This window comes from Bubalus bubalis, chromosome 9, assembly GCF_019923935.1.
Source record: "Bubalus bubalis isolate 160015118507 breed Murrah chromosome 9, NDDB_SH_1, whole genome shotgun sequence".
Taxonomy (NCBI): Eukaryota; Metazoa; Chordata; class Mammalia; order Artiodactyla; family Bovidae; genus Bubalus; species Bubalus bubalis.
In genome coordinates, this window is record NC_059165.1 from 88192454 (window position 1) to 88219198 (window position 26745).

The 26745-nt window shown below is 36.3% G+C and overlaps 1 protein-coding gene across 6 annotated transcripts in view; it reads right to left on the reverse strand.

Moving 5' to 3' along the window:
• The window catches only part of RAPGEF6 (Rap guanine nucleotide exchange factor 6), a 225217-nt gene that overhangs the window by 32155 nt on the left and 166317 nt on the right, over positions 1-26745 (reverse strand). For all 6 annotated transcript variants that reach the window (XM_006072649.3, XM_025293055.2, XM_025293053.2 and 3 more), the window contains 4 exons: positions 24854-25094; positions 18347-18504; positions 9621-9861; positions 7068-7451 (listed from right to left, as the gene is read on the reverse strand). In XM_006072649.3, coding sequence (XP_006072711.2) covers positions 7068-7451; positions 9621-9861; positions 18347-18504; positions 24854-25094 — 1024 coding nt within the window. The remainder of the gene's footprint in view (positions 1-7067; positions 7452-9620; positions 9862-18346; positions 18505-24853; positions 25095-26745) is intronic.

The window sequence follows — 26745 nt, forward strand, 5'->3', positions numbered from 1 at the left end:
GGCACTCAGCCTTTTTTATGGTCCAAATCTCACAACTGTACATGACCACTGCAAAAACCACAGCTTTGACTATATGGGCCTTTGTCAGCAAAGTAATGTCTCTGCTTTCAAATATGTTGTCTAGGTGTGTCATAGCTACTCTTCCAAGCAGCAAGCACCTTTTAATTTCATGGCTGCAGTCACCATCTGCAGTGATTTTGGAGCCCAAGAAAATAAAGTCTGTCACTGATTCCACTTTTCCTCTTCTATTTGCCATGAATTTGATGGAACCGGATGCCATAATCTTAGTTTTTTGAATGTTGAGTTTTAAAGCCAGCTTTTTCACTCTCCTCTTTCACCTTCATCAACAGGCTCTTTAGTTCCTCTTCACTTTCTGACATAAGGGTGATGTCATCTGCATATATGAGGCTGTTGATCTTTCTCCCAGCAACCTTGATTCCAGCTTGTGCTTCATCCAGCCAGGCATTTCACGTGATATATTTTGCATATAAGTTAAATAAGCAGGGTGACAATACACAACCTTGACATGCTCCTTTCCCAATTTGGAACCAGTCCTTTGTTCCATGTCTGGTTCTAACTCTTGCTTCTTGACCCGCACACACGTTTTACAGGAGGCAGGTAAGGTGGTCTGGTATTCCCATCTCTTTAAGAATTTTCTGGTATGTTGTGATCCACACAGTCAAAGGCTTTCGTGTAGTAAAGGAAGCAGAAGTAGATGCTTTTCTGGAATTCTCTTCCTTTTTCTATGATCCAATGGAGGCTGGCAATCTGACCTCTGGTTCCTCTGCCTTTTCTAAATCCAGCTTGAATATCTGAAAGTTCTCAGTTCACATACTGTTGAAGCCCAGCTTGGAGGATTTTGAGCATTATTTGCTAGAATGTGAAATAAGTGCAATTGTGTGGTAGTTTGAACATTCTTTGGCATTGCCCTTCTTTGGAACTGGAATGAAAACTGACCTTTTCCAGTCCTGTGGATACTGCTGAGTTTTCCAAATTTGCTGGCATATTGAGTGCAGCACTTTAATACCAGCATCTTTTAGGATTTGAAGTAGTTCAGCTGGAATTCCATCACCTCCACTAGCTTTGTTCATAGTGATGCTTCCTAAGGCCCACTTAACTTTGCACTCCAAGATGTCTGGCTCTAGGTTAGTGATTCCCACCATTGTGGTTATCTGGGTCATTAGATCTTTTTAATATAGTTCTTCTGTGTGTTCTTGCCACCTCTTCCTAATAGCTTCTGCTTCTGTTATATCCATTTCTGTCCTTTATTGTGCCCATCTTAGCATGAAATGTACCCTTGATATCCCTAATTTTCTTGAAGAGATCTCTATTCTTTCCCATTCTATTATTTTCCTTTATTTTTTTGCATTGTTCACTTAGGAAGGCTTTCTTATCTCTCCTTGCTTCTCTTTGCAACTCTGCATTCAGATGGGTATATACCATTCCTTTTCTCCTTTGCTTTTCGTGAAAGGCAAGCCAAAAGGCAAGGAAGCATAACTCAAGCCTAAACTAGATGGCTCTTGATCTCTCCAACAGGGGAAAGGGAGAGCAAGTTGGGAATGTCTGGCTGCTCGAGCCATGTGGGGTGTTGCTAAAGACACTCATTCTCTCTTCCAGCATCCAGAGCACTAAAGTGGGAGCTCCATGAGTGGGAGGGAGGGAACAGATCAAAAGAGTAGCATGTAAGATTCCAAAAGGATATTAAAGGAATGAGGTTCCTGCTAACTGCCTCTGGATTCCAACAGGAAGCCCATCCAGAAGACACAGAAAGTGAGTGTTAGCTGCTCAGCTGTGTCTGACTCTTTGCAACCCCAAGGACTGTAGGCAACCAGGCTCCTCTGTCCCTGGGATTCTCCAGGCAATAATACTGGTGTGGGTTGCCATTCCCTTCTCCGGGGAATCTTCCCAACCCAGGAATCAAACCCAGGTCTCCTATTTCAGGCAGATTCTTCACTATCTAAGCCACCAGGGAAGCTCCTCAGGAGACACAGGGAAACCTCAATTGTAAATCCTCCTGATGTACCCAAGAGTACCTGCAGCTCACTGTGCTCAAACCCACACCTTCCATCCCTCTGCTACTGGCTTCCTGTGCAAGGTCCCAAAAGAAAGCTCTGGAAGAGAGGAAAAACATACAGAAAACAGGCTGGAGTCTATGGGTGAAGAAGAAACCACAAATCTGAGCTGTAGCACTACCTTTAGGAAAATAAAAGAGACATATCAGCATTTGACATGGTACATCCTAGGATACAGAGAAAACATACAAGCTTCAGAATTCTGCCCAAGAGGGAACAAGAAGCCTGGAGCAGGTGTATCCACACAATGCCAGAGAGAAAGTCTCAGAATCTGTATTAGGAATGACAAAAGGATTTTTTCCTCCTGAAGGCAACTCATAAAAATTAGAGAAAATGAAAGCAATTTCAAATGCAGAAAAAGCAAGGCAAAACTCCCTGAAGCATGAAAAAACAAGGAAACATGACATCACCAAAAGTTCACAATAATCTTCCAGTAATCAAAGACACAGCAATCCATAATTTACCTAATAAAGAATTCAAAATAGGTGTTTTAAGAAAACTCAATCAGCTATAAGAAAACAGAAAGATGAGTCAATGAAATCAGAAAAACAATATATAATCAAAATACAGACATCACAAGAAAGAACCAAATGAGTATTCTGGAATGGAAGAATTCAGTGAATGAAATGCAAAAAATTGCAATAGAGAGTAGCAACATCAAGTAGACGAAAGAGAAGGAAAAATCACTGAGATAAATGATAGGAACTTGGAAATAACTCAGTGTGAGGAGAAAAAAGCATGAAAAAAAGAAAAAAATGAAGAAAGCCAATGAAGAGAAAAAAGAAAAAGAATGAAGAAAGCTGGGAAACCATTATGGAAGAAAACTCAAAACAGCCAAGATACAAACCCCTGGGGTTCCAGAGGGAGAAGGGAAGAGAAAGAAGACCACTAAAGAGGCACAGCTGAGAAATCTCCAAACCTGCGAAGAGGCCTCGACATCCAAGTTCATGAACCTAACAGATTACCCCATTATTTCAATCCAAGACAACTTTCTCCAAGACACATTATAACAAAACTGTCAAAATGAAAGAAAGAATTCTACTAGCAGCAAGACAAAAGAAGATTGTAACTTACAAGGGAACTCCCCTTAGACTATCAGTCGACTTTTCAGCAGAAAACTTATAAGCAGGAGAGAGTGGACTAATACATTCAAAGTGCAGAAAGGAAAAAATTATCAGTCAAGAGTACTCTATCTGGCAAAGTTATCCTAGAGAAGTAGAGTTTCCCCGGAAATCAAGAGCTGAGAAGTTCATAATTACTAGATCTGCCTTATAAGAAACGCTAAAAGAAGTTCTTAAAATGAAATGACACTAACAATGTGAAAACATATGAAAATATACAACGCTCTGATAAACATTAAGTATATAGTTAAGCTAAAAAATACTCTCAACAATAAAATATGATGACATATTAATCCCTAGAGAATAAAGGTTAAATGACGAGAATACAAAAAACAACACTTACTATTACAATTTGCAAATGAATACACTACATAAAAAGGCAAATTGTGACACTGAAAACATAAAAGAGGGGGCAGATTCTTGAGAGTCCCTTGGACTGCAAGGAGATCCAACCAGTCCATTCTGAAGGAGATCAGCCCTGGGATTTCTTTGGAAGGAATGATGCTAAAGCTGAAACTCCAGTACTTTGGCCACCTCATGCGAAGAGTTGACTCATTGGAAAAGACCCTGATGCTGGGAAATATTGAAGGCAGGAGGAGAAGGGGACGACAGAGGATGAGATGGCTAGATGGCATCACTGGCTCGATGGACGTGAGTCTGAGTGAACTCCAGGAATTGGTGATGGACAGGGAGGCCTGGCGTGCTGCGATTCATGGGGTCGCAAAGAGTCGGACACGACTGAACGACTGAACTGAACTGAACTGAACTGAGAGTTGTATGTGACTGGAATTTTATCAGTGTCAAATAGACTGTTACATCTCTAAGAGGTTTCATGTAAATGTCATGGTAACTAACCACAAAGCAAAATCCCATAGTGGATTCACAAAAGGTGAAGAAAAGAAAACCAGAGCATACTACCAGGAAAAGTATCAATTCACAAAGGAACAAAGCAACAGAGTAAAAAATAAGAGTAAAAAAGAAAGAAGGGAATTACAGAACATCCAGGAAACAGTAAGATGGCAGCAGTAAGTGTTTATATATCAATAGTTACTCTAAGACTCCCCAGTAGTGCAGTGGGTAAGAATCCACCTGCCAATGGCGGGGACTTGGATTTGATGCCTGGTCTGAGAGGATTCCACATGCTGCACAGTGGCTGGGCCTCAGCGCCACAACTACTGAGCCCACGCGCCAGAGTTGTGAACCTCAGCCACTTAAATCTGCTCGCCCTAGGCCCATGGGCTCCAACTACCGAGCCTGTGTGCTGCAACTCTGACGCCCACGTGCCCACAGCCTGTGCTCCGGAACAAGAGCAACCAGCACAACGAGAAGCCCACACACTGCAACAAGGTGCAGCCCCCGCAGGCTGCAGCCAGGGGAAGCCCTGGAAAGACTGAGGGCAAGAGGCCAAGGGCTCCACAGAGGATGAGATGATTGGGTGGCATCACCGACTCAATGGCCATGAGTTTGAGCAAACTCTGGGAGATAGTGAAGGACAGGAAAGCCTGGCGTGCTGCAGTCCATGGGGTCACAAACAGTTGGACATGACTGAGTGACTGAACAACAGATACATAAAGGGTATTCCATTCAATACCAGCAGAACACACATTCTCCTCGAGCATACACAGAACATCTTTCAGGTTAGGTCATGTAAGCCAAAAACAAGTCTCAGCAAATTTAAGAAGACCGAAATCATACCAGCTATCTTTTCTGACAACAATTTGTGAAACTAGTTATTAACAGCAAGAGGAAAAATAAAACATCTACAAATATATGGAAATTAAACAGCATTCCCTTGAACAAACAATGGGTCAGAGAAATCAAAGGGGAAATTAAAAAGTACTTCTAAATAAAGGAAAATGGATATACAACATACCAAAATTTGGGGGATACTTCAAGAGCAGTTCCAGGACCTAAACTGATAATGACAAATTCCTCAAATAAATTACTTAACGTATGTAACAAGAAAAAGGAGAAACTAAGCCCATTTGAAAAATAACAAAAATCCAAGTAGAAATAAAGAAGAGACAAGAAAAAAACAATAGAAAAGATCAATGAAACTAAGAAAAAGTTATCAGAAATAATTAATAAAACTGACAATTCTTTGGCTAGACTTAGGAAAACAAGAACTCAAATAAATAAAATATGCTATAAATTCCAGTCATAGGTGACTGATTCACCTGTTTCATCTCAGCTGTAAAGTTAATATGCCCTTTATATTTTGTAATGCATTGTGATATAAAATGTAGGAATACTAAGCAATTAATGTTACATTAACTGTCGAAAATGTAAATAAAATGTTCTTCACAACAAAACCAACCTAACCAAAACAAAGCTTCCTAACCAAATGTCTGGCCTTTTTTGTACCCATCTTGGGGCTGCTCTCCACCATTCTCTCTCGTTCTACGTCCTAGACTTTAATGACACTATCATACCATGCTGTCTACTATCTCTTGTATTAGCACTCTAGTTCTTTGGTTGGACTCGCTTCTTTACCCTCACCTTGAGGATGGCCTCTAAGATATGTTTTTTACCATATTCTTTGGACACTCTACACAGAGATCTCTTCTGGAGTCAATGAGGTTTTTTGGGGGGGGGGGGGGGGTGGGTTTGTTTTTTTAATGGAGTACTCCAAAACTGAGCTGGTAACGCTCAGATTCTTTACTCCATGTTTCCTATACAAACAGTTTCAATTTCTAGCCTTCTAATTGTCTATCAATGGCATCTGTGTTCCCTTGTTTTAGACTCAGCTGTTAAAAACTGTGAGGTAGTTGGTGTAAGTCCTGAATTCCACAAATGAGAAACTGATCTTCAGTCTTCTCTTGACTCACTGCTACCACAAGGAAGAGGCAAGATTCAAATACAGATGCGCCTGATTCTCAAGGCCACTCTATTAATCTCTATTCAACACTTCTTCCACAATGTCTAGTTCTATTGCATCCACTGGTTAAATTTCATAAAGGAGTTTTCTATTACCATGACAGATTTATGATTTAGAAGTTGCTATAAAGATTTTAATTTTATCTCTTGTGAGTACTAGAAAGAAATCATAATTAATTTTTGGGAGAGTGTGCACAGATGGGATTAGTTATGGTGGTTATTATGCTATCATATACAAGTACATGGCCTTTAAAAGGACCACATTACTACTACCCTCCACCTTTAAAACTAGACTTGTTTTAGGAGGAATCCTTCTGTGATCAGCATTGTGCTGGATGAGGGTCCGAAAATAAAGTATGTACACGGAGATTCTCATAAGTGAAGAGAAGGAGGAAGGTTCCCAGAAGCTCATGTAACCACCCACACTTCCTGGGTTTATAAACTTTGAAGGATTTTCACAATTCTAATGGCCCAGCTTGTCTGAGTGGCAACACATTCAATGATACCTCATATAGTCTGTGAGAAACAGGAAGAGGTCACCAAATGGTTGCATTATTTGTTGCTGCTGTGGTCACTTCAAAATAGCAGTTTTCAATTACTGCATTAATATCACCAATTTGTAGTGCATTGATTTTTCAATGTCAAATCACAGTGAATCAGGTACTGCCTGATGCACAGTACAGAAGTCTGATGATAAAGACCAGGTGTCGGGCATATATCCAAGAGGGTATAATCCCTCACAGGGGAGAAATGAAGAAAACTGGGCAGGGAACCACCTCTACTTAACAAAAAATGTTTAAGTGACTGAAAGATGGAAGAAACAAAAGGAGAAAAAACCAGTATCACCAAAATGGAAAATATGTTCAATCTAACAACACTTACAGAAAAATATATTCATTGAACTTTTCTTCTCCTGCTCATTTAATACCTAAGAAGAAAACCAGCTTCAAGTTCAGTATCATGACAAAATCATACAGAAATATTTGTACAAACTTACCTTATTATTGCAAACATGGAATTGAAGTTCTTACATTCTCGACAATGAAGTGCAATTTTAATAAAATGTTTAATAATCTTCATTCGTTTGAGCTGATTTGATTCAGTTAAAATCTCTGATGCAACCCAGAATGTCTCTTGGTTTACAATGTCTTCAAATTCTTTCAAGTGAGTATTTCCTGTTTTGGACTCTAACTTAAAAAGGTCATCAATATATTCAGTAGGCTCAATATTACGAAATAAATCAAAGTCCCTCATTGACAGCTGAGTGGCCACCTCAATAGTACTTAGTTGTAGCATGGACAGCTGGCTTTCCTTAACTAGTTCTTGAGCATCTTCATCTGAACATAGGGTTTCTGTTTCCATGTTATTTTTCAAATAATACCTAAAAGGAAAAAATGGCTTTTATAAGTGATTTCACATTTATAAGAGCACTTTTCCTCTTTATCACTGTTGTCAAAACATCATTATACTGTTAATAACTTTTTGTCACAGACAGAGGGGGGGAATGATTTGGGAGAATGGCATTAAAACATGTATAATATCATATAAGAAATGAATCGCCAGTCCAGGTTCAATGCAGGATACAGGAAGCTTGGGGCTGGTGCACTGGGATGACCCAGAGGGATGGTATGGGGAGGGAGGTGGGAGGGGGTTCAGGATGGGGAGCACGTGTACACCTGTGGCAGATACATGTTGATGTAAGGCAAAACCAATACAATATTGTAAAGTAAAAAAATAATAATAAATAAATATAAATTAAAGAGGTAAAAAAAAAACTTTTTGTCAGAAATGTCAGCAGAATATTCACTTAAAGATAAAATGGAAAATTAACATTTTAAATGAGAAGACTTTGAAGAAGTTGTTCTCTTCTACCATTTAACATCTATGAATTTAAAGTGTAAAAGTAATGTTGATTATACTGTAAAACTTAATGATTTTAAGAAATTATTCACATGTTGTGTGAACAATCAGGTGTATACTCTTGAGAACCAAAGCTTTAATGAGGGCTCTATAAGGATGCAGGACACATAACAGGTACTATACAAAATACTTGTTCATGGACAGCATGAGTAAACTCCTGAATCAAGACTGTCTACAGTTCTATTTGGAAGGTTTTGCTGCACTCACTTTCTTCTTCATTTTGATATTTGGCAAAACTAATACAATCATGTAAAGGTTAAAAATAAAATAAAATTAAAAAAAAAAAATTTTTCAAGAAAAGCAAAGAATGAAACCCATACAGAACAGAAACTTCCACTACTCATTTCTCCCTTGATAAATCCAAAACTTCATTCCAGCAAATGGCATTGATCGGTAGCCATAAAAAAGATCTTCATTTGCCTTTTATCTTTTTAGATGAACAATTTTATGACACTTAAAAGCTCAGAGGTAAGTAAAGAATTCACAATTAGGAAATATCTTCTACAAGACTGTTGCTGCAGAAGAGGTTACATTTTGTATCATAAGTGGTTTTTACTTCATTCTTTTCTATTAATAATATATACCTTGATCTAAGCCTAAGTTTGTGTCCATCTATTTTATATTGTCAAGGAACTATATTTATTTTTCTTCTGCCTTTAAACTATTCACATGCCTAAGAGATTACCATAAATAATGAGTTGAAACTCATACTGTAGATAATAAAATTAGATCTAATTATGTTATGTTTATTAACTCAATTCTCTTAACATTCCTCTGAGGTTGGTTCTATTACTATCATCCCATTTTATGATGAGAAAATTCAGGCACAGAGGTACTAAATAACTTGCTCAAGATCACAGAGCCAGACCAGGGATTTGAATCTGGGCAGTCTTGCTCCAGGATCCATGCCCTTAACCACTACATACAGTCAGCAAAAGCAGAGTTAACCTATTCTCTCTTAACAGCAACCACGATGGATAGTCATTTTAAGGTTTCTAAGGATCTCATTCCACATATGAATCTGGGTTCACTAAAAAGATTGTATTATTGCCAGAAAAAAAATCACTAAAGAACAAATGCTACTGAAACTATCTTCTAGTTGATCAAATAATTTTCAATGCACATTTAAAACATTTTTAGAGTTTTCATATATCATAAAAGGAAAAGTACTTAAAAGAATTATGTAAACTATGGCTTCTTTTCCCCAAAGTACATACTGATCATTTAAAAAGCTAATAGTATAAATTAACGTATATATATATACTCAGATACATATAATAGAGATATGTATCGTCTCCCTCTGTAAAAAACAGGACTTGGACTATACCAAGTACTTGGACTATACTAAAAATGTTTTAGCCCTCCTGCTAAAATAAAGCCAGGAGGGCTAAAACATTTTTATCCTTTCTCCCACTTCTGGGTAGCACTTACGAGTGTTAACACTCTTAAGATTCCATTTACGTAATTATGGAGACAACAGAAGGCTAAAAAAAAGAAAAATACTATGTTAATTTTAGAGAGAACTCAGTGGCCCTAAAACATAATGTCCCTATTTAACATTATGTCTTTTAACATGGAATCTTCAAAAACACATGCAGAAATGAGTACATTCATTAATAAGCACATTCACCTTCCACTGAGCTGAATTCTATCAGCTAATTTGGAGAATTGGTCTGGAAGTCTTCTCTGTTTTATAACACCCTCAGGAGTAACAGAAACTTCACAGAGAGAGTATGTGTCAGATGCACCAGTCAAACCAAATTCATGAATAGCTTGACAAACAACTTCTTTAGCTGTAGTGTCTTTACTGATGATAATGTAGCAACTTTGCTGATCTGCTTTGAAAACTCTTATAACTTGATCAGGAATATCTGTATAAATACAAAACAGTATTCTGTTATTTTACAGAAACTGACTCAAACTCTTCAAAAAATAATTTAGAAGACAGTGATCTCTCTAAACAGTTAAATATATATTTCTCTTTCAAGGATGTTAAAAGAAATCATAGCTGTACTTATTAATAAATCAATGTATCTTTTCTGGTGACAAAATACTAGTATATGTTCACAGAAAAACACCAAGAAAAAGAAAATAAAGCCATACTACGCATATGATTTGAAAGCCATGAAATTTTCATTTTTATAAACATTTTAAGTCATTAAATATTCAACAAAAATTTTTATGGAGGCATAGGACTCCACAATCTGTATTTTATAATCTGAAATGAACCAAATCCTGAATCACAGTTAGCTTGCATATCACGTTCCTTTATCATAAGTAAATTATGATAAATAATTTCCCTCCATCTCAAACTCTCCCTGTAGATAAACCTTTGTAGTCAATCTATTTCCTCAGGGATAATCCAAACCAAAGAGAAATGTTGAGTTAGAGGGCATGCATACTGTTACGGTTTTGGAAATATACTTCTGAACTGTTCTCAGAACATTATAATGTTTTATCATCCTAGGGTACAAAGACAGCAATTTTAGTCACATTCTTATCAAAACTGTTTATGAATTTTTTTTCCCCATTTTGAAAGCCCTCTGCATTTCTTCCATCAAAAATGTGTCGTCATTCTGTATTTCACTTCTTTGGTTCATGGTGAAACTCACTGGTTTAATAAAACATTATTCCTTTTTAAAAATATTTTTTGTTATTCTCTGTGCTTTTTCCTACTGAATTATACTAGGTGCCAATACAATCTACTATAAAGTGGCCAATATCTTTTCAGAATTTATATTTATATATTTTAACACAGGAAAATTTAAAATATTCACGTAAATCTCAGTGTTTGTGATGTTTGCTATTAGATTAATCCTACTTTAAAATAAATGTTCATGTAATACATACATGTAAATAGATATTCCCCCCTCCTACTCTACCTTATTGCTTTTTCTATTCATATGGCATTGGCTAAAGCTTCCTGAACAAAGCTTTCTGAACAATTAGCCTATATGATGACAGTGGGCTAATTTTTAACATAATTAAATTTAATTGAAAAGTGATTTTACAACACAAACAACTGCTGTTTCCTCATGATAATAAATTACAAAAACTTCTTCCATTTTTAATTAGGAAAAATGTATTGTTGTGTGTAACGGGGGGTGAGCTAGGGATATTTTGGTGGCTCAAGTCACTGTATACGTTTGTGTAGCATTACCTTCTTAGCATTGTATACATTGTAAATCTAAGAGAAAAGAAAAATTACAAATTTGTCTCAAAACCACCCGAGGCATAATTCTAGGTAAATGAAAGAGAAAAGTAATGAAACAGATGTGGGAGGAAATAATTTCACAGAATAAAGTTCGCAGTGAGGCTACAACACAAAAAGACAAAGACTGACTCTCAGTATTGGAATAGTCAACTGAATACATGTGAATACAATTCCAGAAAAAGTATTCTTAGCCGACAAATGTTGAATGTTCTGGGTTTACTGTCAAACTGGAAGCACAATGCTTCATCTATTTAGGCCCCTTTTGTAAGATATATGCGCCAAATTGCCTTTTTTTTGAGGTATGCAAAGATCTGATTCACCAAACACCTCTTTGCCTCCTGTTCATACATCTCTGAAAATGAGTCAGTCTCTCAGATGTTGCTGACATTAGGTTTCTAAGTCTACAGGCATAAGGTAGGCTCTTATGGCATGCTAACGATATGCTTCTCTATTCTGGGCTAGAAAATGCAGGAAGTTGGAAATTTCAGTTTTCCAAAAGAAAGATACTGGACAAGAGTTTCATTATCCCTTTTAACCCAATAAAAGGTGTCAAACAACTACTATTATTATCTGTATTGTTCCTATCCTCTTCACAAAAATACATCTCAGTCGTCCAGGGCTTAGAGGTAGATTTGTTTACTAGGTTTCTGGGGGTTGAGCATCTGCCAGCCAAGCTGGCTGACCATGAGGGAATGGGGGAGATGCTCTGATTCCTTTTATTAATTTCTTCAGAGAAATTTATTCAAACAGACAGATTGGGAATTTGCACACATTTCTTTTCTTGCTGCTAACATACTACGACATCAGGGAAGGAACCCTGTGCATCCTTCCAAACACTGTATTCTGTTACATTCTCTTATATTCACACTGTTAAAACCATTTGTTTCACATGCAAAGGACAAACTGTCATATAGTCATATAAGAAGGATTCAGGCATTATAAATGGATAGCTCTAGAACAGATTTGCAAATGGAATTACCCAAAGGATATTACATAACCCAAATCCTGGTGAATTTGCCAAGATAATAAATGCCAATTTTGAAAACCAAATTCGAAAATTTGAGACACATTAGAGGACAAAATATCTCCACACTGATATCAGTGTTGGGTTAAATCTCTCTTTCCATTTTAGAACTGTTACCTGTATAATACATATACTTTCTTCACAAAAGTATTAGTGGGAGGACACTATAATTAATGCTAAACATAATATTTGAAATATGGCAGACACTCAAACATTAAATGATTAGTTAAATGATGAATATGAAGTTAGAATAAAGAATCAAAAACAAAAATGATCTAATCATTTCAAATTTTAGGTATGAAGCTAAAATACACATAAAAGTATAATCCTGTAAGGAAAACAGACATTTAAAAAGAATCTTGGAGAAGTACAGCATTTATTAGTCTTATAATTAATATTCCATATTAAAATTCTTACATAATCAGTTCAGTTCAGTTGCTCAGTTGTGTCCGACTATTTGCGACCCCATGAATTGCAGCACGGCAGGCCCATGAATGGCAGCACGCCAGGCCTCCCTGTCCATCACCATCTCCCAGAGTTCACTCAAACTCACATCCATTGAGTCGGTGATGCCATCCAGCCATCTCATCCTCTGTCGTCCCCTTCTCCTCCTGCCCCCAATCCCTCCCAGCATCAGAGTTTTTTCCAATGAGTCAACTCTTCGCATGAGGTGGCCAAAGTACTGGAGTTTCAGCTTTAGCATCATTCCTTCCAAGGAACACCCAGGACTGATCTCCTTTAGAATGGACTGGTTGGATCTCCTTGCAGTCCAAGGGACTCTCAAGAGTCTTCTCCAACACCGCAGTTCAAAAGCATCAATTCTTCGGCACTCAACTATCTTCACAGTCCAACTCTCACATCCATTCATGACCACTGGAAAAACCACAGCCTTGACTAAACGGACCTTTGTTGGCAAAGTAATGTCTCTGCTTTTTAATATGCTGTCTAGGTTGGTCATAACTTTTCTTCCAAGGAGTAAGCATCTTTTAATTACATGGCTGCAGTCACCATCTGCAGTGATTTTGGAGCCCAAAAAGAAAAACGTCTGACACTGTTTCCACTGTTTCCCCATCTATTTCCCATGAAGTGATGGGACCAGATGCCATGATCTTCATTTGCTGAATGTTGAGCTTGAAGCCAACTTTTTCACTCTCCACTTTCACTTTCATCAAGAGGCTTTTGAGTTCCTCTTCACTTTCTGCCATAAGGGTGGTGTCATCTGCATATCTGAGGTTATTTATTGATATTTCTCCCAGCAATCTGGATTCCAGCTTGTGCTTCCTCCAGTCCAGCGTTTCTCATGATGTACTCTGCATAGAAGTTAAATAAACAGGGTGACAATATATAGCCTTGATGTACTCCTTTTCCTATTTGGAACCAGTCTGTTGTTCCATGTCCAGTTCTAACTGTTGCTTCCTGACCTGCATACAGGTTTCTCAAGAGGCAGGTCAGGTGGTCTAGTATTCCCATCTCTTTCAGAATTTTCCACAGTTTATTGTGATCCACACAGTCAAAGGCTTTGGCATAGTCAGTAAAGCAGAAATAGATGTTTTTCTGGAACTCTCTTGCTTTTTTGATGATCCAGTGCATGTTGGCAATTTGATCTCTGGTTCCTCTGCCTTTTCTAAAACCAGCTTGAACATCTGGAAGTTCACGGTTCACGTATTGCTGAAGCCTGGCTTGGAGAATTTTGAGCATTACTTGACTAGTGTGTGAGATGAGTGCAATTGTGCGGTAGTTTGAGCGTTCCTTGGCATTGCCTTTCTTTGGGATTGGAATCAAAACTGACCTTATATAATAGGTAAATGAATTCAAGAACTGAAATTCACATATATCCATGCTTTCAACCCAAGGCAAAATTTCTAGTGTTCAGTAAAATTTAAAAGTGAGATAAAGACACATGTTTTGACCCTGTTGTTGTTATTTAGTTGCTAAGTCATGTCTGACTCTCTTGCAACCCCACTGACTGTAGTCTGCTGATGACGTAACAGGTACTCCATAAATATTTGTATAGTGATTAACAATTTAAAGCAGAATGAAGAGGCAGTCTTTTGGTGCCTCTTTGTTTTTTTAAAGATCATCTAAAATACCTAAAAAGTTCTTCCATTTTTAGTGTCTGACCCTGACATTATACTAAAAATAGAAGAACTTTTTAGGTATTTAAGATGACCATTAAAAGAAAAACAAACAAAAAAAAAAACCACAAAGGAATGCCTCTTCATTCTGCTTTTAAATGTTAATCACTGTACAAGTATTTATGGAATACCTGTTACATCATCAGTGTTCCAGATGATGAAGCTAAAGTAACAAATGAGATGGACAAAGTCTCTGTTTGCAAAGATTTGCTTATATTCAAGAGAGTAGGTGGTGGTTCAAGGAAAGACATAATGATGAAGCAAATGAGACAATTCATACGGTAAAAGTTCACAAAGCAAACACAAGTGATGAGTATAATGACATGGATTAAGGACTGGCAAACTCGTTCTATGAAGGGTCAAAAAGCAAATATTTTAAGTTCTGGAGGAATTTAGATAGATAGAAAATAGATAATATTTCATAGATATTTATGTAACAAGAAAGAAATTTATGACAAGATTTTTGACAAAATTCAAAGTATATTAATAATGTAAATCTAAAACATGTAAAGATATGTAATCCCAGAGGTTTAGGCAAACATCCACTAAAACAGAACTGGTTAAACAGAATGTTCAAGATATTGTGGCAGAATACATCCTGCTGCAGAAAAGCATTTAGGGTATATTACTAGGTGAAATGGGCTAAGTGGAAAAAAAATTATATCATTTGGGGTGAAATAAACAGTACATACATTTTATGTGCTCTGAAATTTCTGAAAGGATACAGATGCAAATGAACAACTGTTAATTCTGGAAAGCAGAGACTTTTATATTTTATCCTTTCTCTGCAAATTAAAACTGTAATATATGTTCCTTTACAATTAAAAATTAGTTAAAATAACTCAGACTTGCAATGCAAAATGAGTATGAAATTTACTAAATATTAAAGATGTCAAATTAAAAGTTTGTGCTATTAAATGAAAAAGAGTAAGCAAAAAGTTCCATATGCAAACTCAGAAAAAAAAATCAGTTTTCAAATCCTTTTAGCTACACTCTGAATTATTTTAGGCCTCATGTCACATTAAACCCCAAAATTCTGAAACTTTTTACAAGTTAGAGAACAGCATGTATACTCTGATTCAATGGGTATAAAAGACATATATATTCAAAGAAAATGGCTAAAAGAATATATGCCAGTTTATACTGGCAATCTTTGAAGTGTATGGAATTCTGCTTCCTATTTCATTCAATTCTGTATCATCTGACTTTTAACCATATACTAAAACACTACACACAAACATAAGCAAGAAAATACCGTAGTCTTCAGGATACTTACAGTACAAACCAACAGCTATAGGCAGCAAAAACAAAGCAAAACCATAAAGAAGTCAGCAAACAAAAGCAAAGTATTAAACAGTTCTGTAGCTTTGTCCTTACTTTCTATTAACAATTTAAAATATGAAGCAAAAACATAACTGAGATGTAGACTGATAAAAGTTAGTCATACTTGGCTGATGTCACACATGTACTACAATATACATATGTGATGTACAGAGCTAACCTAAAATTCAGTGCTGTCATTTATGATTCACCAAGCTGAATTTGGAATTAATTGGTAATAAATATTTTATTCACCATAAAGATAAACAGCACTGCAGAAGGCTTTAAATAAAGTTGCTCATTTGGAGATTTAAAAATATAATTTTAGGTTAAATTCCTCTTATATGTGTTCATGCATATTGCTGATATGGACAAAGGCTGCAGACTGAGCTTTGCAGACTGACTTTCTCTGAACAGACAGTAAAAGGGCATCTCCAACACTTTCAACATGTTCTCAAAGAGGGAATTATGCAATCAATCTTGAATAGTATATCCTCTTCAGAGATGAGAACTGTAAACTTCAGGGTTTACAGTTTCCAAATTTTAATAATTCCAACCTCTTTCGTTTCCCTAGCTAAATCCCCAAATTCTCTCTCCTCCCCCTTCTACCCATTCTTTACCTCCCACCCTGCCTCACTTCTAAATATGCCAGTGGCAAAAATACAAATGTATATAATGTAAATAATTGTAAGTCAATCAAGTTATAAATCATACATCCCTAAACACTTGTCTTATGAAAGTACAGATGAATATTTAGTTTGTGCTTTGGTAGTGTTTAAAATTTTATTTGTGAATGCAGTGTAAGAAATACTGCTATGAACATATGCACACAGACACAGAAATAAATTCCCATACTACCACATGACAACGTCAGACAGACAATGATAATTTGCTAGAAAAGGAGAGAGCGATTCTGCATCAGAGGGACCTGAGATCCCCAGATGAGGTAACACTTGGGCTCAGCACTGAGGAATAATAAAAACTTCCTGGGATATGCAAGGAGAAAACACCAGAGGTAGCAAACAATATATACACAGAAAGAGAGTTCTGAAGGTACGCTCCATACTCAGGAGAGACAGAGAGGTAACAGTTTGGAGAATGATATAACAGGAGGCTAGAAAAGGGGTTTATAATTATGCTGTAAAAACTGGATACCAACTGTTATTAAGTTACTGTGTTTAGGCTCCAAACCTATAACTACCCTGCTACAATGGGGCTGGGACCCTGCAAACCATATTTTTTTCCTGCCAAAAGGGAGCACCAGAGGTAGACTGCAAGGTTACAGGAAGAGACCTGCTGCCTTATTTTCTTATGTGTGGGTATGTGGCTCCTGTATCGCTCAAACGATACTCCTTCACCCTGGTGGTGGCATTTCCTTCATGCACCAGAAGCTGAATCCACTTTGCAGCTTCCTAACTGTGACACTTTAGTGCTTGCTTTCTTACCTTTTTACGTAAAACAGTTTACTTTATACTTGGTAACAATATCTGATATTAACTTCTGATCAAATACATGGAGTACTTTCCATCTCACTACTGAATCCAGAACAAATAGAAATCACTAGACATTTCTAAATCAAGTAACAGCTCATCAAAACCTTCATTCCAGAACAGGGGTCCTCAGCTTGCAGAACCTAATGCCTGATGCTCTGAGGTGGAGCTGATGTAATAACAACAGAAATAAAGTGCACAAAAATGCAATGTGTTTGAATCGTCCCATAACCATCCCTTCCCCCTGGTCCATGGGAAAACTGTCTTCCATGAAACCAGTCCCCAGTGTCGAAAAAGTTGGAGACCGCTGCTCTAGAAAGAATGCTGGTAGTCACGTAGAGAGTAGGATGTGTCAAAGACAGATCACTGGGCCTAGGAATCTCTTGAAACAGGTGAAAAATAACAGAATTCTTCCCTTTTCCCACTAGCTGTTAGAGCTTTAACATCAAAACTGAAGCTGATCACAACTATATGCATCTTTGAGGAGGAGCTTTCTTCCCTCCTTTCCTTGGATCAAATATATACCTCAGTTTTTAATTGTATGCGTCTTTTATTGAAAACCATCTCAAAGCCATTCAAATAGTAGATATATAAATAATTCTTCAAAATGTTCCATCCTTATAAAGAAATTTTAGGTTACATAGTTAAATGACAATTTCTGCCTCTGAGCGTGGATACAGAAAAATAAACTTGATAGCCCACACTGAAAGTCTGAACATCAATGAAAAAGATGCTATAGTACTTTAACAATATTGGATGTAATGAAAACATTACAGGTAGTGGAGAGAAAAATCAGTGTTTCTAAAAAACTGTTAACACATTTCTGTACATCACAGAGGAAGGTAAGTGAGACAAGTTAGATTAAAATAATTTGCTTTATTCCTTTCCACACTCTGGGTAACATGTTTCTTGATTGAGAAGAAGTATCCCTGCTTTCATCCATTGCTTGGATTAGGGTTACCAAAAGATACGTACTTCTCTTTCATACTGAAAGTACCATCACTCCAGTTTAGAGAAAAAGACATAATCTTCTTTTTAGTGTTTCTGCATTAAGTCAAAATATGGAGGTGAAAAAAGAGGGCTGCCAGCAAATCTAGTATTTGTTACACATGGCTCAACCATCTATTTATCTACTCAGTACAAATATGGCTGTATAAAATAAGCAACAATTACCTGAGGGATTAGAAAAATCCAACATGCTGGTGGTAGGCTGGAGGAGGTCGGGGCTGCTGGACGAGAGTGTTCCAGGGATAGGCATGATGGCCAGACTGTGCCTGCAGTGTCTCGTTCCCACAATGCTGTCATCCTGTGACTGGCTCAGGCCTCCGTCACTTCAAAAGAATGCCACATTATCACTTTAAAGTATTTGAGAAGCCTTTATAGTAAACATTTCTGTCCTCTGTGCACAAGGCATAACAGGACCAATTCAAAGTGGTGATTTTAAAATAGAATAGCAATTTAAAAAAACTGGACAGGTGTAATACTGAAAACAACACTAAATTTTTTTTTTAATAATTATGCTCAAATAAAATTTAATTTATACATCTAGGTAATTCTATTACAGCTGACCCCTGAACAATGCAAGTATGAACTAAGCAGGTCCACTTATGCACGGATACTTCTCAGTGGTAGTAAACACTACAGTACCACACAGTCCCTGGTTGGCTGAATCCACAGATGTGAGGAACCACAGGTGTGTAGGGCCAACTACAGATTCTACATGAATTAACTCCTGTTTTCAAAGGTGGGATCTACATGACACAGAAATGCTTGTATTTCGTATTTAGTTTCTGCTGGTTTTGGTAGAGAAAATGAACCTGAACAGGAAGTTCTTGAGATCTGCCAGCTTCATTAGACACTAAGACATGTATCCAACAATGCACAGCCACACCGCTGCAAGGTTCTTCCTTTCGAAAGAAAAGCTTGGCAACCTTTGAGGCAAAGGATGGAGTTGGTCTGAACCCTAGACAAAAATATGGCAGGTTGTAGAAAACAGGAGGACTAGGCTCAAGTGACAAAGTAAGATAGGTCTTCAAACACATGAGTAACCTGGGAACTGCTTCAACCACCAAGTACAGAGAAGAGAAAACAGGAAGATGATACAGAAAAAAGCAGCAAATGACAATGGCGGTATGTGACAAATAGAAAGCAGAAGAAAAAAGGGGACTGAGAGAGAGAGGAAAAAAAAAATTTTACAGGCTCTAGTTTATTCTAAGGGTGCATTATTTCTTGTGTGATCTCTCAAGTCTAATTATTTTGCTGTTCCCCAGATGAGACGATCAAAACCAAAGCAGAAAGCCAGTCACTGAAAGTTAATTCCCTTTAAAGGTTTCAAAAATGAGTAACATTTATTAAATGGCCATATTAAGCAAATACTCTTCCTTTAAAATATTTCAGAGGTGTTAAACAGGCAATTCTAAAACCAAGAGAAAAAAATAAAACCAAACATAACCCTGTTACTTAAGGTTTAGATACCCCTCAAATTCTATAAAACACAGGATAAGCAAAACAGTTCTATACAAACATATGACAGCAGTGAAAAGTAGACCTCCATTAGCATCAGCAACCAAAATACTACTTATTTCTAAGCACTGGTTACAATCAATGTTTTAGGTTAATATTAATTCCCATCTATATGTATTTTTTTCAGTGTAGCATTCTACCCAGTATTTGCTACATATACAAATAATTATCACAGAATACTTACCTATGATCTTGGGATGGATTAAGATCTGAATAATATAGGGTACTTCCTAGATATGTTAGGAGTTAAAAATAGGACTTAGGCAGATTAGAAAACTATGCAAGATGGAATTTAGAGGATTGCTAAACAAACAGCTAAAGGACTATTAGTAGCCAGACAAAGAAGAGAGCCAGGATAAGACAAAGACAAGTCAGGGAGAAGCATGAGAACATGGAAAAAAAGCATAGTTAAGTGTTTCAAGAGCAAGCTATGTCAAACAGACCTAGGTTATTAGCTGTGTGACCTCAGGGAAATTTCTTTGTTTCTTGGTTACCTCATCCAAAATTGTGAATACTATTGATCCCCTAGGACTATGGCAAAGATTAAATAAGGTAATGTAGGTGAACATTTTAGCACAGAGAATAGGATTCCTACTTTTTAGAAGATAGTAGCACTTTTACTGAAATAAAAATAGAACAATACATATCTAGAAAGGATAATTTTTATTTCTGCTAAGTTGGTTCCTTATAATTAGGGGTGTATCCCTAAAGATCAGAGCTAAATAGCTTATGATAAGAGGAAAAAACAGGGGGGGGGGGGCTTTCACACACATTTTATAGTTTTGTTTAAATATTTCAGCAACAATTCATATTTGCTGCTGCTATTGTTTAGTTGCTAGGCCGTGTCCAACTCTTTTGCAACCCCCATGGACTGTAGGCTGCCACCAAGCTCCTCTGTCCATGGGCTTTTCCAAGCAAGAATACTGGAGTGGGTGGCTATTTCCATATCCAGGGGATCTTTCCAATTCAGGGATCAAACCCATGCCTCCTGCATTGGCGAGTGGATTCTTTACCACTGAGCCCAGGGAAGCCCTACAATTCATATTACATAAATAATAAAGAATTTTTAAAAATACAAGTCTTTCTTTGATTTCTGAAAACAACCTGCCAGTTCTTCAACACAGTCAGGTAACTAAATCCAAGGAAGCAAACTGTTAAAAAGATTAGCTGTTTCTACTAATAATCAAAGTCTAAACAATTTTAACAATATTAAAAAGTTACAATTTACTATTTAGGGGAATTGGCTGTCACTTGCAATAAACTAGAATTTACTACAGAGACTGAGAAGTACATGAAATACTAAAAGTCTTTATCTCTCTTATTGATGTTATTTAACATTATTTTTGCTTTTTAATAAGCAATAGATATGACACGGAAAAGCTATAATAAAGTAAAGCTGGTAACAAATTCATGGTAACTAAGGTGAAAGCATATATAAATGAAAACTATACTAATGTTATGTACAACCCATGCTATGACATGAAACAGTATCAAATTGGCAAAATATCCATGCTTGTTTGGAAGCCGAATTAATAATGCCTATTTGCAAACATGTCATTTCTTACCAAAACAGTTTCCTGAGAAGATGATGCAGTAACAGAAACAAGAGAGTTTTGAAAAATTCCTCAGTAATGCTTGATACTGAATTTACTTAAAATAAAAGTATATTTTAGTTTCAGAGGATGAAACTAAAAAGGCTGCATAAACATCAACAGTTTGCAAACAAAAATAATACCAATATTAAAAGCAAACACAGAATGAAAGCTAACAATAAATGGAGAGGAAAAAAATTAATTTCTAATAACCAAACAAGGCAAACTACTTCCGGGACTGTTACAATGAATTAGATACTTGATTGGGCAATCCATGATTAAAGAAAACAAAATAAAAGCTATAATTTAAAAAATAATAGGAGATCAGACTTCCTGATTTTCAGGTCAAGAAAATTCACATTGCTATGTCTTAATTTGAGGATATTATTCAAAATCATTTAGACTTTTTTTTCCACTTGTAATTTTCAGGAGCATTCTTTCATTTTAAAATTATGTTATGGTTAGGTATTTGGGGAATTACTGAGTCTTATCTCAACTACTTACTCCTTCTTTATATTCAGTATCTTTACTCCTCTTACAGATGTGGACATTCTCTCTTACAGTATTTCTATGATAACTCTCGTGCTGCAAAAGCCAGAGCCAAGTGCTCATTCCAAAAAGTCCAGACAGAGAAGCCATACTGAAAACTGTGGAATTAAACTCATGAAAAATTCTTCCTAATTAAAAAATAAATATTCAAACAAAAAAAAATTTTTAATACAAAAAACAAGGAAGCAAGCAAGAAATGGAAATTTTACCTATAAAGCTACCTAGAGAAAACCATGATCAACCTTTTCCTTCTAGTCATTTCACAGTAAATAGCACAATTTAACCAGTCTCTTGTAGCTGGACATCTCCCCAAAATTTTGCAATTTTATTTTACTATGGATAAAGAACAACTAATGATGATGATGATCATTTTAATTTTTGGCCTTGCTGTGCAGTTTGTGGGATCTTAGTTCCCTGATATGGGGTTGAACCTGGGCCCAGAGTCTCAGGGCTGTGAAAGCACTGAGTCCTAACCACTGGACCACCAGCAAATTCCCTATTCTTGATTATTACTGATACAGAACATCTCATTTGTGTTACGTGCCTACTGAACTTCTACTGATCTCTGTGTGTGCATGTGTGTGTAGCAAAAGAGGTTGTCTGAATTCATCTAATGATTAAGTACCAAGAAATATGACATACATTCTCAAAAATGCAAATTATCTAACCTAAAACAAATTCGTTTTCCTTGCAAAACAGGGTCCAGTAGAAAACTGTTATGATTGCTACCAAAATAATCTGTTTTTTGGGGGGGTATTTTTACAGTTGAAATTATTAGCATTATGTTTAGAAGAGATAACCAGTTTAATGTTAACTCCCGAAAGGCAGCATTTTATTCATATTTTATTCATAGCCAACAAACTCCTGCTGCCACAAGGGAGAGACTCAATAAATGCTTGCTGACTAACAACAAAAATCCCTCTGAGTTTAAGTAAAACAATTTTTACTAGATCTTCCATTTTGGAGGGGTCCTAATATAAACAACAGTGCTTGAACACACTCAAAAGACTGCTCCCAGCCAACTCAATTTCCATGCCTCCTGCTGTAGGCAAAGATAGACACCAACTGGAGTAACCAATTTCCACTTCCTAAAGGAAACACTACAGAGATGAGATATTGATTTAGATGCCTGACAACTGAATAAGCTGGGTGAAACGTGACGAACTAATTGCAATCATGGTGTTCTCTGGCTTTTGATGACACATGTCACGAGTATGCCACAAAGTGCTCAAAATGAGACTCTGTTACAGGAAATACATGTTTTCCAGATCAAACACCCCAAGAGCTTCTGGAAATGGAACTCTGGGCATTACTCCTGAGGAACTCCCTGTGTGAATTCTTCTCCCTTCTGATCCTCCATTCCTCTCCCTTTTCCTCAGTGTGTTCATGCAAACTTCTGGTCATCCCAAACTGTCTCCAATCTCTTCAGTGTGAGCTGGTCCCTCTAATAATTTCATTATTGAAATCTCATTTGTGAGAAAAAGTTTATTCTTATATAAAAGTGTTTCCCATGCTGCTATCATACTACAGTATGCTCATATTAAAAGAATTTTGCTAAAGCTATGATTTTTTTAAAGCCTCATGGAGAACAGTCACTCAAAAAAGAATGACTAATAAATTTTCTAAAAACAAGAAACATTATGAACACAGCTCAGGTTGTTTCAATTTTCTGTGAGCTCCAAATTAGATGAAGAATAAATGTGTTTCTCAGAGTTGAAAACAAAAACTGATGAATCATTTTCTGATCAGGAAATTCTTAAAAGATCTTTAAGTAAAAGATAAGAGCTGACATTCACCTTGTTCCTAATTAATCTTGCTGTTATTGCTATACTGTGTTGCACCATCAACCCCAAATCACTACCACAGATAAAAGATTTTGAAAGAGTAAATCTTACATCACATGTCTTCGATGGCCCCCAATTATGACATAAAGTCCATATCTTTAGCATAATATTCAAAGTCATTCACTAACCTATCTATCATGCTTCATCGTTAGGTATGCACTGAGAAACACAGTCTACCCAAATCTACCAAGCTTGTTTCTGCCTTTGTACATATCAAAATAATTATCACCCTGTAATGGACCACTTGCTCATTTTCCATTTTAGATGACCAGCTCTTACAAGGGTAAAAAACTCATTCTACTTTCACTATTTCTATCTCTGGATATTGTGCCTAGTTTATAATAAATGTGTGAAGAATAAAAAGTTCCTGCTATGAATCCCCTAAAGGCAGGGACGACCTCTTTATATCTCTGTAATTATCACCTGGCACAGTACAAGGAACTGTCAAGAGCCAAACTCAGTATTTTCTTTGAATATGCTTTCTTTTCTTTCACTGATTCATTGCCTTAATTCAGCAAATACTGAGTGACTACTATGTGCTAAGTACTTTATTTGATTATAACTTTTCTAATTACTTTAGCAAGTGGACACTATAAAATATACACAGATATAGTATGTATTAGAGCAATTCCCAGTCATGACACTGGATTCATTTTATCAGTATTTTAATGATTTAATCTGCATTTAAAATCCTGAGGTTCTACTCAGATTTGGTGATATTTTGTTTTGAAAACAGAAATAGATTTGATTAAAAAGGTTAGCTTTAGAATTCAAGAGGGAATAAATAGTGCAATAAAAGGAAGATTTGAAAGACAAAAAAAAAAAATAGTGTCCGTGAATATGTCTCAAGTTTTAAGATGTCCAAATTTGTAGATAACGGGACTGACACTGGACCAAACGTATAAAAAAAAAAAAAGATTTCATAAAATAAAATGAACAGTCTTTTCTAAAATTCAGATCAAGGTTAATGGAAGACTATATAATCTAACAATGATATCTTCATGGAAGTGATTAGACATTTAGAATTTATTCTTACTTATTTATGGATTGCTTATAGATTGCATGATGCAATAGCTGTATAAAAACTAAAAGTGACCCAACTTCCCTTTTTCCATAAAAAACTTTATAGTCAATAGGAACATGCCTACATTACAGAGATTGTAATTACCTACCTAAACAGTTTTGGAGGCAAGATACTAAATCGTGTTTTATCCAAAATTTTCCTGATTTTGTTTCTTCCACCTGAAACAGTATTTGCTTTTATTTTCTTATTTCCTTTCTCCTGTGATGTCTGTTCAAGATCTCCTGGTACATCCTGGATTGAGTGGCGATTACTTTTTTTTTCAGCAATTTTGGGAATATGAGGAACACCAGATTTCTCTTGTTCAGTCCTACTAAGTAACTCTTTGAACACTGTGGAAATAAATGTAAAAAACTGTCATTTCTTCTCATTAGGAAGTTTTTATATCAACGACAAATTTTAGATAAACACAGTTGTTTTCTATCATCTGGCCTTTCATAGCATTATTCAATAAATCTCACTGCATTATAAAATTTACACTCACTCTTCATTAATCAGCTATATTCACTTTTCATCTTTTATACCTGACTATAATTCTGATGCTGACCAATAGTGATCAAAGAAATTCACTGGTGAAAACAGAAGCGAAGTGGGCAGATTGCCAGCATGTTTCAAAAGCCTAAGGGCTCCTATTTAGGTAATGAACAATATAATTGCTAATCAACCCAGATTTTATAGAAAAAGGTGCTTAGATTTTATTATTTATATTTTATCCCTTATCATTTGAGATGAGATGTAAATACTACAAGTCAGGCCTTGTTTTGCAAACTTTAACCATCAAAATACAAAAAAAGGGGAAGAGCCCTTCTGGACCTGCTTTTACCAGAAACAAATAATATTAAATTTTGTAATATATGACAATTCCCTCAATGTAACATGTGTGAGATTTAAGTCACTCAGCAAAGTGAAAGTCACTAACAAGCATTTACTACAGTGGTCTGCAGTAAAAAAACAAGCATTTGTAGATAACTTTCTATCAATCCTAAGTCTGGTGAGTTATATTTCATCCTCAAGGAGGGTGCAAGCACAGTGGAGAACTTGCCTTTCCAGCAATCTCTTTGCTGAGATCCAGTTTTTCACCTTGTAAGAGGGCCTGTACCTCCCTGGGATGAGATAAAACAAAGATAAATCTTTATAAAGCTCTATATCTATAAGTTTTAGGTGTCTCATTTACCAGTTAGGAAAATCTATGTGAACTGCTTTTCATTAACTAATGTCACAGTAGTTATTTTTTGGCTGTTCCTATCCTAAATGTGTTCTCAAAGAAGACAGATCAACTGCTAGAGGGGAAGAAAAAAAAAAAACTAAAAAGATAAATGCTAAAGTAGAAGACAACATTCCTGAAGAGGGATGATACCCGGGAGGGATGGTGGCTGCATACTTTTGAACATGCAGGTCTTTAGCCACCTAAGACTCAGACCTCAGCTTAACAGGAAGTACAGCTATGAGTAGTATGACTCTGTATCTTTATAAAAGAAAAGCTATAAATTATATAAATGTACCCACTGAAATCTCAAACACACAAAATTGTCATCTTCTCTGTTGTTTCTGGAATAAATCCATAGTTTCCTAGAACATCAAAGGACTTACTAGTAAGACTCAAGTAGAGAAAGCCACTGAAACATTACAACATAAACAGCTTGGTATTTAATTATTGACTTGACCATTTTAGAAAGTTTCAACCAGGATGATATCACATTACCAAAGTACATTGCAAGCTTATGAAAAGCACATTTTCTGTCTTCAAGAAACTGGAAACCTTTAGGAGACACCTTTCCAAGATAGGTCAACTTCTAGAACTAACACCAAAAAAAGATGTCCTTTCATCACAGGGAAATTGGAACGCAAAAGTAGGAAGTAAAGAGATCCTGGAGTAACAGGATCCAAGTTTGGCCTTGGGAGTATAAAATGAAGCAGGGCAAAGGCTAAGAGAGTGCTGCCAAGAGAACGCGCTGGTCATAGCAAACACCCTCTTCCAACAAC